Source organism: Camelus bactrianus, chromosome 21 (assembly GCF_048773025.1).
Source record: "Camelus bactrianus isolate YW-2024 breed Bactrian camel chromosome 21, ASM4877302v1, whole genome shotgun sequence".
NCBI classification, from domain to species: Eukaryota; Metazoa; Chordata; class Mammalia; order Artiodactyla; family Camelidae; genus Camelus; species Camelus bactrianus.
In genome coordinates, this window is record NC_133559.1 from 3686009 (window position 1) to 3702267 (window position 16259).

Sequence of the window (16259 nt, forward strand, 5' to 3'; positions counted from 1 at the left end):
AAAGTGTACCTTGGTTTCCTTGAGCCAGTCTAGGCTCCCCTAAATAAAGAGCTGCTCATTTGTTCTCTGGCTGGGTTTGGGAATATTTTCTTGACCTTTATGCTTCAAATTAGCCTTGCAAATTGGCTCAGAAAATATCTTAGCCTCCAAAGGTATTCTTTTACCTTTTACCAACACCATGGATCATCCCCATGCTTACCTGTTCCCACAGTCCCTGTCATTGAGCAGTGAGAGCACAAGATACGTACTCGGCATCATTGAACAAAAAGAGTGTAGAAATCGGGGCGGAACTGTTCGCACTGGGTATTGGTTGACTTCAGAGGGACCTCCTGTAATGTCTCCCCACCCGAGGCCCTGAGAATAGAGACATGCTCTGTTGCATGGTTTGCAATCGGGGTGGGTTTGTTATATTTCAGGGCCATCGGAGGTGAAACACCAGCTAGTTTCTGTGGCTTTGGAGTACCCTGTGGTTTCAAAGCATTGTTTTGAAAAAAGAAAAAGAAAACCCAACTTTCTGAGTGTTCTGTATTTGGAAGTAGAATATATGGCTAAAGATAAAAATGTTATTCTCATCTGCTTACAAACGCCTGCTGCGTGATGCTTCGGTGGGAGGCTTGTGCGCTTGGCAGAAAGTCTTAGTCACTCTTCAGTAGCTTAAGCACCAGAGCCTTCTGGCCAGAATATGAACATCGGCCTTCCCTTCCACCCTGACGGAAGCTGAGGAATGGTCTAGCTCTGCACCGTCGAGCTGGCAGGCTTTAGCCGTGGTCCTGCTGTAAGGGTGTTGATGTCTCTGTTTTTGTTCCCAGTGTGCCCTGGAGATGCGAGATTTTCCTTTGGCAGCAGGAGGCACGCACCCAGAGGATGCTGGAGCCGCAAGGGCACAGGACCCACTTCCACAGCGGAGAAAAACAAAGAGGAAAAAGGTGCACAGGTGGCCGGCACTGAGGGACGCCCCCAGCAAGCCGCGGGCCGCCGCCACTGCCCTCAGCAGCTGTTGCTGCTGCCGCCCGAGAGGAACTCGGTGAGCCCGTCCCTGTCCGTGGCCGCAAGCTCAGGATCTCAATCAATGCATTCCAGTAACCCTAAAGTGAGGAACTCTCCGTCAGGCAACACACAGAGGTGAGGGCCAGGGCCCGGTGCGGCCGCCCCTCAGGGATGTCCCGGTGGACCGTCAGGACTCATTGGAGGAGCAGTGTGTTGAACTAGAGGGCGGAGAGACCCAAGTGGGGAAGGAAGAAGAGACAAGTGAATAGTGACAGAATAGTGTGAATACTTAGGTTAGAGTTTTCCTCTGCTGTTCTCTTGTCCATCATGGCCTGGCCGCTCCTCTCTACCACGCCCTCCTCACCAAAACACCAAGACAAGGGCTTAACGACCCCCCAGCACAATGTGCTGCACTTGGCAAATGAGGGAACTGAGGCCTGGAGTGGCGAGGAGGCCCAGGGTCCTAGAACTAAGGCCCCAGCCCTGGTCCGGGCATGCAGCTTCCCTCCCTTCCGTGGTACTGAGAGTGATGCTTCAAAAGAACCGTTTCCTCCTGCCTGGCAGGGGTTAGTGCGTCTGCTCGGGCGTGATCCTGCTTGGCGGGATTAGCGTCCTGGGGGGTTTCCCTCACCTGCCAGTCACCCGCGGGCGTCCTCGCGCTCTCCTGGACCCGCTCGTGTTTTCCAGCGGGAAGCCAGTCTCTGGCTACAGCTGTTCCTTGCTGTCAGCTGGGGTGGGGGCTGGGGGTAGTATTTTGATCTTGACGATGTCTGTTTGTTTACTCTGAGCTAGTCTTAGTGTGAGAGTCATTTCTCTATGTACATAGAAACCGTTGTCCTTTATTGACAGAAGCCCTAGAGATGGGTCCCCATGTGGCTCTCGGCTTCCTGAGATCTGGCAGGCCACTCTGCTTGGTCCTCCTCTCTGCCGAGAGCTCTGAGCTGAGGGCGGGGTGGAGGGAACAAGCAAGCGGGGGTGAGGCGGGGGAGGGGGTGCTCGCTCAGTCAGGTCCCCTCGACCTGTGGTCGGCACTGCTGCTCCCTGACTCGTGCCGACCAGCCACACCCAGTGTCTGATCTCCTGTTGTTGTTTATCTCTTTTAGTAGCCCTAAGTCAAAGCAGGAGGTGATGGTCCGTCCCCCTACAGTGATGTCCCCATCTGGAAACCCCCAGCTGGATTCCAAATTCTCCAATCAGGGTAAACCGGGGGGCTCAGCCAGCCAATCCCAGCCATCCCCCTGTGACTCCAAGAGTGGGGGCCATACCCCTAAAGCACTCCCTGGCCCAGGTGGGAGCATGGGGCTGAAGAATGGGGCTGGAAATGGTGCCAAGGGCAAGGGGAAAAGGGAGCGAAGTGTTTCCGCCGACTCCTTTGATCAGAGAGATCCTGGGACTCCAAACGATGACCCTGACCTGAAAGGTACGTCTGCACGATCGCTGAGACCCAGGGAAGCAGGTGTTCCTGGGAAGGGCTCTGGCGTGGGTGCCGGGGAGCCTCGCGGCAGCCGGGTGGGGAGAGAGGCCCCGGGGCGCGCAGTTCTCAGTTTAAGGTGGAATGATTTCTGGCCATTTTCCTACTCGCTGAGGAATAGTTTGAAACCACCTTGATGAGGAGTTCTTGCTCTCAAGGATGCGAGTGTTCTAGGGGTTTTGGTAGAATGTTCCACAGCCCAGCCCATGTTATGGAAGTTTCTGGCCTCCGTGCTCTGGGTACTTGAGTATGAAGCCAGTGGCTCCAGTTCATCTCTGCGAGGGCCCACACTGGAGCAGTTTCTCTGACAACTCCTCCTCTCCTCCATCAAATTAATGTTTGAAGACTTGGGTTTTGTGCACTCTGGCTGCCGTTTTCCCAGAGTTGTGCTAGTCCAGGTCTGTCACGGCCAGTTCCAGTGTGGCAGGAATGAGAGGCCACATGTGGTGGAGAGACAGTAGGCACCAAATGGAGTGAGCGGGCAAGAGTGTGGGACCTGTGGCTGTGGCTTTCGGCTTTTTGTCTCCCAGTATAAAATAGAAAAATTCTTAACTGTGGGCCAGAACATGAGACTAGTATTCAGGGCGTGGAAGTGTGACTCCCCAGCGCAGCTTAGAAATGGAAACCTGGGTGGTCGGCCCCTGTCTGTCCTTTCTCCTTCAGGTGTTTGGGGGAGGCCTGTTCAGAGTGCCAGCACTGTGCTGGGTGCTGGGGGTGCCATGGTCAGCAGGACAGAGCAGCTGCTGTCCTCAAGGGTTTGAGTGCACCTAGACAGCAGATCATTGAGCAGTTACAATAAAATTTGATAAATGCTGAAGTAAGGGAAGTTAAGGGGCTTTTGGTCACTAGCAGGGGCATCCAGCTGAAGAGATTGTAGAAAGGTCTCCAGGAAGGGGAGACATTTACAGTAACATCTGAGGGATGCATAACAGAAGTGAGGAGCTGGGGGGGAGGATGCCTTATAATTAGTCATTTACGAAAAAGCGTGTTTGTATTTTTATGAGTAGAAGAGGTTTCCTCTTAGCAAAGTTCTTGCTTCTTGAAATCCTCGAGGTGGGTTTGTGTTACGATGCTGTACATGCTGGCAGAAGAGAAGGAGTCTTGTTCTTCCTGTGACACGAGTCTTTTCATTCTTTTAGAATGTAATTCTGCTGACCACATAAAGCCCCAGGATTCCCAGCACACTCCGCACTCGATGACCCCGTCAAACGCTACCGCCCCTGGGTCTGCCACCCCCTCCCATGGCCAGACCGCTGCCCCCGAGCCCCTGCCTGCCCAGAAGACCCCTGCCAAAGTGGTGTACGTGTTTTCTACTGAGATGGCCAACAAGTAAGTTGACGGCCGTGTCTTGCTGTCACCACGGCTTGTGTTTGCCCACCTGAGTTTGCAGTCCCATTGAAGGTTGATCCCTTTTCTTTTGCCCACTTGTATTACCACTTAAAGGTAACACAGAGAAAGAGGTAAAATACAGCATAGAACCCCCCACTCCTCCTCCCCAGGGGCAGCCCCTGGCGCCGTTTCTTGGGCTTTCCTTCCAGAAGGTTTGGAGCTGATGCAAACACACATACGCATCCTTTTTAAACACAGCAAGGCCGACTGCACAGCGTGCATTTCCCTGCAGCTTGGTATTCGTTTTAAAAAGACACAAGTGATGCATGTCCATTTTAGAATAATTGGGAAATATAAGTAACTAAAACGAAAATCATCTCAGGAATTCATAATGATGACTACTGTGAACGTTCTGGTATATATGTTTCTGGTGGATCAATGGATTTTTATTTATGCAAAATGTGACTATATCTTAAGTAGAGTTTTCTGACTTTTTTTTCTTTTACTTAAGATTTTTAAAAATTAAGGTACAAAATGAATCTTGACAGCCTTAAATTATTATTAGGTGTTGTAAGAATTGATGTTTCCCCTTCTTGGGTTGGAATTTTGACCTCGGATTCTCTGTATGACACCTGCTGTAGTGGATTGGTGTGAGGAAGAAAATCCTGGGTTTTTTTAATGCGTCCTTTGAGATTTGTTACTAGCTATCTTTTAATTTCAAAAGTTTGGTGGTAAATGATAGACATAAATAATGAAAATCTTTTTCTCTATTTCTTCTCATTCAGCATTGCTGGTGGTTCTTTGTACTTCCTCCTCCTCCTTACAGGTTTAATCTGGGGGTGAAGTGCTCTGGAATCACAGTCAGTGAAACAGAAATGAGCCCTAGTGTGTGCATGTCTCCTGTCTTTGCAGAGCTGCAGAAGCCGTACTGAAGGGCCAGGTGGAAACTATCGTCTCTTTCCACATCCAGAACGTCTCCAGCAGCAAGACAGAGAGAAGCACAGCCCCCCTGGTACGTCATTTTGGGAATGGAACCCTGGTGTAAGGGCCCCGCAGAGGCTGCGGAGGTAGGAGGCGGTGAGCCCCGCTGGCAGGGAGGCAGTCTCTTTTTTTCCTTCTTCCAGTTTTATTGAGATGTAACTGGAAAACAGCACTGTGTAAACTTCAGGTGTATAGCATGATGATTACTTACAGGCATGGTGAAAGGATCTCATTACGATCTCATTACTAGAAATTACTATCATCTCATATAGATATAAAATTAAAGAAATAGAAAAAATATGTATTTTTTCCCTTGTAATGAGAACTTTTAGGATTTGCTTTCTTATCAGTTTTTGTGTGTAACATACAGCAGTGTTAATTATATTTATCATGCTTTACATTACGTTCCTAGTTCTTGTTTATCTGATGACTGGAAGTTTGTACAGTTTCACTACCTTCTTCCAATTCTGCCTCCCCCAACCCCCCCACTTCTGGTAACCACAGATCTGACCTCTTTTTCTGTGAGTTTGTTTGGTTATTTGTGAATTATAATTGACCTATAAAACTGTTGAGTTGCTGATAAACAGCAGTGACTCGATGTGAGCGTACATTTTAAAGATCACCGTGCTAAGTCTGTACGTCTGTCACCAGAGATACCACATAGTTGACGTATTTCCCACTCTGTCCATTTCATACCTATGGGTCATTTCTTTTGTAATGGAAAGATTGCACCTCTTTATCTCCCTCACTTATTTCTCTCTTCTTCCCCAGTCTCCTCCCTTCTGGCAGCCACCTGTTTGTTCTCTGTATCTATGACTCTTTCTGTTTAGTTATATTTGTTCATTTGCTTTATTTTTTAGATTCCACATATAAGTGAAATCATACAACATTTGTCTTGCTGATTTATTTTACTTAGCATAGTGCCCTCTAGGTCCATCCATGTTGTCAAAAATGGCAAGATTTCATTCTTTTTTATGGCTGAGTAGTATTCCATTGTATGTAGACCACATCTTCTTTATCTATTCATCTATTGATGGGCCCTTCGGTTGCTTCCATATCTTGGCTGTTACAAATAATGCTGCAATGAACATAGAGATACATGTATCTTTTCTAATTAGTGTTTTCTTCAGATAAATGCCCAGCATGGAATTGCTGGGTCATGCAGTAGTGCTAAGTTTAATTTTTTGAGGAAACTCCACACTGTTCCAAAGTGGCTGCACCTGTTTACATTCCCACCAGCAGTGCATGAGGGTTTAATAGGGAGATAGGCTTTATGGTATCAGCTACATCCTGGGCTTTGAACCCAACCATGTGGTTTTAGGCATATTACACTGCGCTGGCCTTTCCCACTAGCATGCTGACCTATTGGTGAATTACTAGGAGGGAAGAGGTAGAAAATAAAAAAGGAGATATATAGATATCTCAGCATTTCTTTCACGTAACTGGGAAAAACCTGAATTTAGACCCTATGTACAGAGCAGAATTTTAAAAAATAAACACTCTTTAGTTAGTTGAAGAACACAGAAAAAGCAACAGCTGAAGCTACAGTACTAGAGTACATGCTGATAACACCATAATTAGGGTCTCAGTGACTTTTAAAATGATTTATTTATTTCAAAGTGAGAGGACCATTGAATGCTTCTAATTGCTTGATATTTCCAAAATTATAGTAAATGTTAGACTATTTTCTCTCTGGGACTTAAGCACCTACTATGAACTACATTAGAAAAAGCATACAATGGCTGTCTTACACATGTAGTGTTCCAAATTTAACCAAAAGATATTTCTTGTGTCTTGCATTGTCAAGGCGTCACGCTGAATGTGGTGGGGCCACTAAGAGGTTCAGTGTGCAAAGTCTAAGACTGGGATGAGTCTCAAACATGCGAGAAGTTAGATGACAATAAATGACTGAAGTGACAATTTAAGGTAGAATGAGTGACATTTATCCAAGTTGTACATGAACACAGAAGTCCCTCTCTGTGACATAGCAGAATTTGGGCTTTTCTAGACTTAGAAAATAAATTTCACGTTCCTCTGCATCTCAGCTACTCAAGGGTAGAAGATAGATGTATGTATAATAATTGTAAATGTATGTATTTTAAAATTTATACTTTAAAATATTTCTTTATTCATAATTTACATTGCTCTGGAATGCACAAGGTACGTTGCAACTCAAACTGACACTTTATTGACTTAATGACAGATCTTAATACAGTTTTTACCTCCACCTTCTCTGGTACTAAAATGAAATAGGGAAGGAGTTAAGGAGGGAATTGGGACTCGTCCAGTCACCACTGCTCCAAATCTAAAATAAGAAGGGTGGTGCTAGACTTGTTCTCCCATCACAGTCACCTTACAGGAAATCAGTGCCACCCTTAACAAACAAACAAAGCCTGGCCGACAAAACCAAACTTAAAATGGGGCTGGAGAGCAAATTAAGGTGACCTCCACACTGCAGTCAAGAAGTCAGAGGCGCGGGAGACACCGCAAGGCGCAGAGCCACGCAGCTTCGGCCGGTCTTACCCACGCGAGTCTCGGTCTGCGGGGGGGTGTGTGTGGAGGGCACCTGCGAGGGAGACGTTTATGGACGTGCTCACTGAACATGAACACTCAGAGAGGCGTCTTTGTGTTTAGGCGACACAAACTGTTCGTATTCAGGGAGGCACATAATTATTCCTGTACAGATTTGCACCCTGATAAACATTCGGGAGAGTAGGTGGGGAGGTAAGTAAGAGCCTCGGGGGGCTGGAAATGCAGACTGTATCAAGTGAACAAGCAGGAGCAAGTGAACATCAGAAAGGGACCAGGCGGCCAGCAGGGGGCTGGTGGGAGATCCCAGGGATGGAGCTGGGAGGCTGGGTTGCCCCAGCACCTTCAGTGGCGCCCGGGAGTTGACCCAGGACATTATCCGTCCCTCTTCCAAGCACCACCACATCTGTTTCCCCCGCTGTGGGTGAGCATGCTTGCACCAGGACTCAGTATAGCACTGGTGGTTAGTAAGTGATGATAAGGCGGTCATCCATTCTGTACAGAGGGTGGTCTGCTGCCGCCTGCAAGGGCAGCTCGAGAGGCCCTGTGAGCTGGATGGCCTCATGCTGCTCCGCAGAGCCCGCTGCCTGCAGCCGCTCTCACTGTAGTTCACATACAAATGCTTATCACACGTGGAGTCAGTGATCACAGACTGCAGACAGAAATCGGAGGCGTCAGGCCCCCGGGAACTCGAGGAGAGGGGTGCTTTGCTAGTTACCATGCCAGAGGAGGTGCTGAGAGGGGGCGGCCTCCGGCTGGTAGAGCACGGAGCTGTAAGTGACAAGTCCTTTCTCTTTCAGTTGAAAACATGACTTTTTGATTGACAATGAGAAGTCTACATGCCCAGTTACACTTTCGGGGAATAGAAAAAGGTGTTAGGTACAGCCTGCCACCTACCAAGAAACTAATCTCTCCCTGAATCAGAGACACATAGTAGACATGTGATAGCGAACCTGTTCCTCGAAATAGATCCTCAGATGTATTCACTTTGGCAGAGTGTCTCTCCCTTGGCGAGCGTATAGTTATTGAAACCTAATCTTCAGAGAGGGAAGGAGGATGCCGTTTGACAGTAACGTGTAAGAAAAAAATCAAGATGTCTTTATGTCCGAAGTGAGGTTGTACACGAGCAGTTTCTCCAGCAAGTGTCAGCATGGATTTATGTGACTGGGACGAGTCCTGGGGAACGTATCTTGCTCTTTTAATTGCCCTTTTGTTCAATTTACCAGTGATTTTTAAAATCTCGTTTATCTTCAGAACACGCCGATATCTGCCCTTCGGAATGATCCGAAACCTCTCCCACCACAGCCTCCGGCTCCAGCGAGCCAGGACCAGAACTCCTCCCAGAACGCCAGGCTGCAGCCAACTCCACCCGTTCCGGCACCAGCACCCAAGCCTGCCGCGCCTCCACGTCCCCTGGACCAGGACAGTCCTGGGGTAGAAAACAAGCTGATTCCTTCTGTAGGCAGTCCTGCCAGCTCCACTCCACTGCCCCCCGACGGTACTGGGCCAAACTCGACACCCAACAATCGAGCAGTGACCCCTGTCTCCCAGGGGAGCAATAGCTCTTCAGCAGATCCCAAAGCCCCCCCGCCTCCACCAGTGCCCAGTGGGGAGCCCCCCACGCTGGGCGAGAATCCCGATGGGCTGTCTCAGGAGCAGCTGGAGCACCGGGAGCGCTCCTTACAAACGCTCAGAGATATCCAGCGAATGCTTTTCCCTGATGAGAAAGAATTCACGGGAGGACAGAGCGGGGGACCCCAGCAGAACACTGGGGTATTAGATGGACCTCAGAAAAAAGCAGAAGGGCCGATACAGGCCATGATGGCTCAATCCCAAAGCCTCGGTAAGGGCCCTGGGCCCCGGACAGATGTGGGAGCTCCATTTGGCCCTCAAGGACATAGAGATGTGCCCTTTTCTCCAGATGAGATGGTTCCACCTTCCCTGAACTCCCAGTCTGGGCCCATAGGACCCGACCACCTGGATCACATGACCCCCGAGCAGATCGCGTGGCTGAAACTGCAGCAGGAGTTCTACGAGGAGAAGAGGAGGAAGCAGGAGCAGGCGGTGGTGCAGCAGTGCTCCCTCCAGGACATGATGGTCCATCAGCACGGGCCCCGGGGGGTGGTCCGAGGGCCGCCCCCTCCGTACCAGATGGCCCCCGGGGAGGCCTGGGGGCCGGGGGCTGCAGAGCCCTTTGCTGATGGGATCAACGTGCCACATTCTCTGCCCCCGAGGGCCATGGCTCCCCACCCCAGCATGCCCGGGAGCCAGATGCGCCTCCCTGGATTCGCAGGAATGATAAACTCTGAAATGGAGGGGCCAAATGTCCCCAACCCGGCATCTAGACCAGGTCTTTCTGGAGTCAGTTGGCCAGACGATGTGCCAAAAATCCCAGATGGTCGAAACTTCCCGCCTGGCCAGGCCGTCTTCAGTGGTCCCGGCCGAGGGGAGCGCTTCCCAAACCCCCAGGGATTGTCTGAAGAGATGTTTCAACAGCAGCTGGCGGAGAAGCAGCTGGGTCTGCCCCCGGGCATGAGCATGGAAGGCATCCGGCCCAGCGTGGAGATGAACCGGATGATCCCAGGCTCCCAGCGACACATGGAGCCTGGGAACAACCCCATTTTCCCTCGAATACCAGTGGAGGGCCCTCTGAGTCCTTCCAGGGGCGACTTTCCGAAAGGGATGCCCCCACAGATGGGCCCCGGTCGGGAACTGGAGTTTGGGATGGTTCCTAGCGGGATGAAGGGCGATGTCAGCCTAAATGTCAGCATGGGATCCAGCTCTCAGATGTTACCTCAGAAGATGCGAGAGGCTGGGGCGGGCCCCGAGGAGATGCTGAAGCTGCGCGCAGGGGCCGCAGACATGCTGCCCGCTCAGCAGAAGATGGTGCCCCTGCCATTCGGCGAGCACCCTCAGCAAGAGTACGGCGTGGGCCCCAGGCCGTTCCTCCCCGCGTCTCAGGGTCCGGGCAGCAGCAGTGGCTTGCGGAGTCTCAGAGAACCGATCGGGCCTGACCAAAGGACTAACAGCCGGCTCACCCACATGCCACCACTACCTCTCAACCCCTCCAGTAACCCCGCGAGCCTCGGCTCAGCTCCTCCGGTCCAGCGTGGCCTGGGGCGCAAGCCCTTGGATATCTCTGTGGCAGGCAGCCAGGTGCATTCCCCAGGCATTAACCCTCTGAAATCTCCCACGATGCGCCAAGTCCAGTCACCCATGCTGGGCTCGCCCTCGGGGAACCTCAAGTCCCCCCAGACTCCATCGCAGCTGGCAGGTGTGCTGGCGGGCCCAGCTGCTGCTGCTTCCATTAAGTCCCCCCCTGTCTTGGGGTCTGCTGCTGCCTCGCCTGTTCACCTCAAGTCTCCATCACTTCCCGCCCCGTCACCTGGATGGACCTCCTCCCCAAAACCTCCCCTTCAGAGTCCCGGGATCCCTCCAAACCATAAAGCACCCCTCACCATGGCCTCCCCAGCCATGCTGGGCAGTGTAGAGTCAGGTCAGTATGCGTTCATCCTCACGGTCTCACCTTATAGCCAGAGATTGCAAAAGCCTGATTTACTTACTTCTAGAAAACGGGTGTCCCAACCTGTTACACAACCAGAGGAGGCGGCCTTTGCCAAGATGGACATGTTTGTGGCAGGGTGCGTCCTCGGTCCTTCCATGGGGTTATGCACCAGTGCCCAGTCCTGGCGGAGATGTGGGCCCTTAGTGCAGAATATGTTTTATCAGATAGGACTGGGAGGGCAAATGGGAAATACGTGCCATTTCACTGAATGATTTACACTTGCACAGTGAGCACACATTGGTGAAATAAAGTGTCCTGATGGTGGATCAATGGCTGCTTTAACTAGGCCCGCCCATTTCAAAGGGCTGCCTTGGCGTCAAGGGACTCTGAGTGTCTTCCCAAACAAAGCGGGGAGGCTGCTGAGAGACTCGAGTGGTTCTCGTAAATCTGTGTTGACCGTGGAAACAGTTACCAAAACCTTCTCCTTCGCAGACTGCTGTTCCCACAGATCGGCTACAATTTACAAGTATTTTCTTCCTGGGAGAATCGCTCACTGATGATGGTGGTTTTGTGAACGGGACCAGAGGTGGTCAGGGGAAGATGAGCACTGAGGTGTAAACACTAGGTCTGTGCCATCTCCACTTGAAGACCAGAATCAGAATAAGATGGGGGATTTAGCCTACTGAGCTGCAGTGTGTTTCTCTGCTGGGCAGCAGTTCACAAAAGCGGAGCGGTGGAGCCGCCCCCTCGCCGTTCTAGTTCAGCTGTCTTGGTGGTGGAAATTAACCACGAGCCCGTGTAGGGTGATTCGGTTAGTCCCTGGGGTCGGATGGCCAGTCTGGCTTCCTGGCATACTGATACCCAAGTCGAATTCTGAATGGTGATTGGCAAGGGAGAGAGATCCACTTATTTCCCATTCTCTTCTGTGAAGCCGTTGTCTGTGACCCATGTTTTTCCCGAGCTTGAACTAAAATTTCTGACGCATTCTTGGTGCGTTTGTCTTCCCATCTGCTGATCCATCACCTCCACCTCACACTGCAGTCTCCCTCTGCACACACACAGAGCTTGACTGGAAGATGCATGATTCATGTCCTGGGTCTATCCTGTTCATCTGCCTCATTCCTGGCCTTGCTAGTTCATAATCATAAGCCCAGTAGCTTTCAAGAGGAATCTAATTCCTTGCCCCTTTTTTGTTTTATTTTGCTTTCTTCTAGGTGGCCCCCCACCTCCTACCGCCAGCCAGTCTGCCTCTGTGAGTATCCCGGGGAGTCTGCCCTCTAGTACACCCTACACCATGCCTCCAGAGCCGACCCTTTCCCAGAACCCACTGTCTATCATGATGTCTCGAATGTCCAAGTTTGCAATGCCCAGTTCTACCCCGTTGTACCACGATGCCATCAAGACTGTGGCCAGCTCAGATGACGACTCCCCTCCAGCTCGTTCTCCCAACTTGCCATCAATGAATAATATGCCAGGTAAGAAATCAGGATGGTAGGATCTGGAGCTAGTGCTCGACAAAAGAAGAAACTTCTCGAAGTGTTTTCTTGATGGCTGTAGACCTCAATAGCTGGAAACTGACCAAGCTGAAAAAGTACAGCATCTAAGTTAGTGTCTTGACTAGAGGAAGTGAATGATAACAAGTTTTTATTAGCTTAATTTGGTATTTGTTGATAAGAAAGCAGGTTTCTTAATAGTTCTTACAGTTTTCTTATAGAAGTTCTGATGCTTCCATGTACCTGGATGCTTTTTTAGGGGAGGGGGAGGGTCTCCTGGAGCAAGACTGAAAGCAGTATCTTTTTAACATGCTGATTGGAATGTCTTTAGTCCACAAATATTTTCCTGGAAGGGCGGCCTCAAACCGCAAGCAGCCACAGGATTTCAGACAGTGGAAAGCCCCTGTTTCCTAGAGAAGCACTTTCTCTAGGACTAGAGAGAGAAGAAGGCTCCTGCCTTCCCTCCTCCTCCTGTCCTTCTTCGCTCCCGCACCTCCCGCCTCCCCAGGTCGCACTGGCAGGAAGCCGTCTGGGGTGGGGAAGGTGATCGGCGGGGAGACCAGGACTTCTCCGCCATGGGGTTCTGGTTCCAGTTCCGTCCTGATTGTCGGGGATGTCCTTTACTTACCATCACTCAGTTTAGCTCGTGGCCAGCACAGGCCCCGTCCCTTCTGTGCTCAGCAGTTAACTCCATGAAGAGACTGAGTATTTAAGTGTCCCAGAGGCCCGAGTGGAACCTGTGTGCTTTCCTTTTCCATTAAAAGTTGGCTTTCCTTCAACACGTCATACGACCTGGGGTTTGAAGTGCTCTCTCTGTGAGTCAGTGTGAAGTGATGAAGCTGAACGTCAGCTGCAAGGGGACTGCGTGCTTTGCTCGCTGTTACTTCTGATTCCTGGGCTCACAGGGCTGTTTAATCCTCTTCTTCCGCAAAGGGCCGTACTAGGTCGTCCAGGCAGATCGTTTTGCTCTATGTTAAATCTCTCCAGCAAAGAAGACTGCTCATTTGCATATCAGCGTGTAACTTTTCACACGGGAGACCCTTCCTAGCTGTCTTCCGTGCATCTCTGTGCCACACGGTTGAAGACCCAGTAGCACACTGTCTTGTGGAGCCGCTGGTCTGTGCGCTCCCGAACGCACTCTAATCTTACTGGGGCAGAGGCTGCGCAGTGTGTGGTTTCCCCAGCACAGTACCATGAGCCTTTGGTCCAGAATAGTTTTTCTGTTACTTTGATTAATTGTACGTTTCTGAGTTGCTTTTGGTTGAGTTGATTCCTCTGATATCTTTATTTTTCTAGGAATGGGCATTAACACACAGAATCCTCGAATTTCAGGTCCAAATCCCGTGGTTCCAATGCCAACCCTCAGCCCGATGGGAATGACCCAGCCACTTTCTCACTCCAATCAGATGCCCTCTCCGAATGCCATGGGACCCAACATACCTCCTCATGGGGTCCCGATGGGGCCTGGCTTGATGTCACACAACCCTGTCATGGGGCATGGGTCGCAGGATCCTCCGATGGTGCCTCAAGGACGGATGGGCTTCCCCCAGGGCTTCCCCCCAGTGCAGTCTCCTCCGCAGCAGGTTCCGTTCCCGCACAATGGCCCCAGTGGGGGACAGGGCAGCTTCCCAGGAGGCATGGGTTTCCCTGGAGAAGGGCCCCTTGGCCGCCCCAGCAACCTGCCCCAAAGTTCAGCAGATGCAGCACTTTGCAAGCCTGGAGGCCCGGGGGGTCCTGACTCCTTTGCTGTCCTGGGGAACAGCATGCCTTCAGTGTTTACAGACCCAGATCTACAGGAGGTCATCCGACCTGGAGCCACCGGAATACCTGAGTTTGATCTGTCTCGCATTATTCCATCTGAGAAGCCTAGCCAGACACTGCAATATTTCCCTCGAGGGGAAGTCCCAGGCCGTAAACAGCCCCAGGGTCCTGGACCTGGGTTTTCGCACATGCAGGGGATGATGGGTGAACAAGCCCCCAGAATGGGACTAGCGTTACCTGGCATGGGAGGTCCAGGGCCAGTGGGAACTCCGGACATCCCTCTCGGGACAGCGCCATCCATGCCAGGCCACAGCCCAATGAGACCACCAGCCTTTCTCCAGCAAGGCATGATGGGACCTCACCATCGGATGATGTCACCAGCACAATCGACAATGCCCGGCCAGCCCACCCTGATGAGCAATCCCGCTGCTGCCGTGGGCATGATTCCTGGCAAGGATCGGGGGCCTGCTGGGCTCTACACCCACCCTGGGCCTGTGGGCTCTCCAGGCATGATGATGTCCATGCAGGGCATGATGGGACCCCAACAGAACATCATGATCCCCCCACAGATGAGGCCTCGGGGCATGGCCGCCGACGTGGGCATGGGTGGATTTAGCCAAGGACCTGGCAACCCAGGAAACATGATGTTTTAAGCTGCTAAGATTGGATGTGCCGATCCTCGTCAAGATGAGATTCCAGGTCCTGAGAGCTGCTTTGCGGGGGTTCCAGGAGTACTGCTGGTCATGCAATAGGAGAGCAGAGACCCAAGGGCTGCTTTGGGGGAGGGGGGAACTCGAGAATGTATGGATTTATCTGAAAACAAATTATTCATTTAATCAACAGGTGTGTTTTTTTTAAGATTTATTTTTTAAAAATTATTTTTGTGGACTTGGGTATCCCATGATGGCACCTACTTTTGGGAATCTGTAGCCGTGCTTTGAGAAATGCCATCGGTCATGTGTTGCACCGTTCTCTGTATGTTTACGTCCTTTGGACTGGCTTCTCCCAGGATTCTTTTCTGGTTCTGTTTTTGCTTTGGGCTTTATTTTTTGTGTACTGTACTATATTGTAAAAGGGATTTTAGCAGAGACTTTAGTCTTTGGGACAAGAGGAGAACAGGAATGCTGGGCTGTTTACTTTAGGTGGAGAATCCATCTTCAGACCTTTGGACTATTTTCTTTCAACTCCAGTGTATAGAAAAACCAAACTACGACCTCAGAGCAGAGTATTAATGAAAAGCACAAAAAAAGGAACTAAGTTCAGCGAGGGGTGGGGGGAGGGGGGAAATTTTTCTTTTTAAAAATAATGACGCTTAGGACATTCGATTTTCAGTTCAAGTGTTCTTCAGCACTGTCCGCCTCTCCTGATCTCCAGACCACCTTCACGGTTTCCTCTTGTTTTCCCTCCCCCCTCCTTCCCCGTCTTCTGGGCTAAATGAGTTTCCTCCTGTGGTGCCCCCACTGGTAACCCCTTGCTTCCCTCTCTTTTTCCCTTTGGCAGCTGCAATACACGGCGTGATTTGGGGGAAATAAATCTAGCGCAGCCTCGCCTTCCCTGCCGAGTGTTGTCCCGGCTCCCGGGAGGGAAAGGCCTGTCTTTGGGATGCTCCATGGTCTTCTTTGCCCTCGTCTTTTCTTCCCCAGCCTCCCCTTCCCTGCTCACATGGTTTTCTGTTCTCCTTTTATTAGGAATTCCCAAGTGAATTTTATTAATGTGGGAGTGGAACAGATGCTAAAAGCTATCCAGGATTTTGTTTTTGTTTTTAATTTTGTGGTTCCTTCCCTTGCCTCCCCCTCCCATGCGTAAAACGTTCTGTGTAACCTCCATTAAATTTGGTACAAAACCACTCACCAGAGCTGTGGTGTCAGAAAAATAAAATATATTGTTTCTTACAAAATTGAACCGCCTTTTTTGTCCATTTGGAGCCCTGTTTGTTTGGTGTTGGGCATGTCAGTTGCCGTGCAACCCAGAAGCATAGCATCTCTGTGTTGGAGCTGGTCAGTAGGTGAAGGTGAGGGGGTGTGTGTGAAGGTGCTTCTGCAGGCGAAGCGCACTCCTGGCTGGTGAGGAAGACCCGCTCGTGGATTGATCCCGCTGCTCCTGTATCAGTCGTGAAATCCTGGCATCCCTGCTCCCCATTGCCGGACTCTACCTCTAGGAGCAATTCTTTACTAGGAATTTATGTGAGAGCCAATATAATGGT

At 50.7% G+C, this 16259-nt stretch overlaps 2 protein-coding genes across 2 annotated transcripts in view; both read left to right on the forward strand.

The window, feature by feature from the left end:
• LOC141574344 (uncharacterized) overlaps positions 1-1028 on the forward strand; it is a 64042-nt gene extending 63014 nt beyond the window's left edge. The window contains exon 4 of the mRNA XM_074349327.1: positions 810-1028. Coding sequence (XP_074205428.1) covers positions 822-1028 — 207 coding nt within the window. The 5' untranslated portion in view covers positions 810-821. The remainder of the gene's footprint in view (positions 1-809) is intronic.
• On the forward strand, positions 988-15958 carry BCL9 (BCL9 transcription coactivator). The gene is made up of 7 exons (XM_010968209.3): positions 988-1122; positions 2091-2407; positions 3598-3787; positions 4700-4799; positions 8552-10793; positions 12017-12277; positions 13592-15958. Exons 1-7 carry the CDS (start codon positions 1070-1072, stop codon positions 14707-14709), a joined length of 4281 nt encoding a protein of 1426 aa, XP_010966511.2. The 5' UTR covers positions 988-1069; the 3' UTR covers positions 14710-15958.
• Positions 15959-16259: the final 301 nt, after the last annotated feature.

Bases quoted from the DNA above. Each gene is read 5' to 3' on its own strand.
- BCL9 (XM_010968209.3), top strand. From the start codon at position 1,070: ATGCATTCCAGTAACCCTAAAGTGAGGAACTCTCCGTCAGGCAACACA. The intron at 3,788-4,699 runs GTAAGTTGACGG...CTGTCTTTGCAG, and splicing joins TCTACTGAGATGGCCAACAA to AGCTGCAGAAGCCGTACTGA. The intron at 4,800-8,551 runs GTACGTCATTTT...GTTTATCTTCAG, and splicing joins AGAGAAGCACAGCCCCCCTG to AACACGCCGATATCTGCCCT.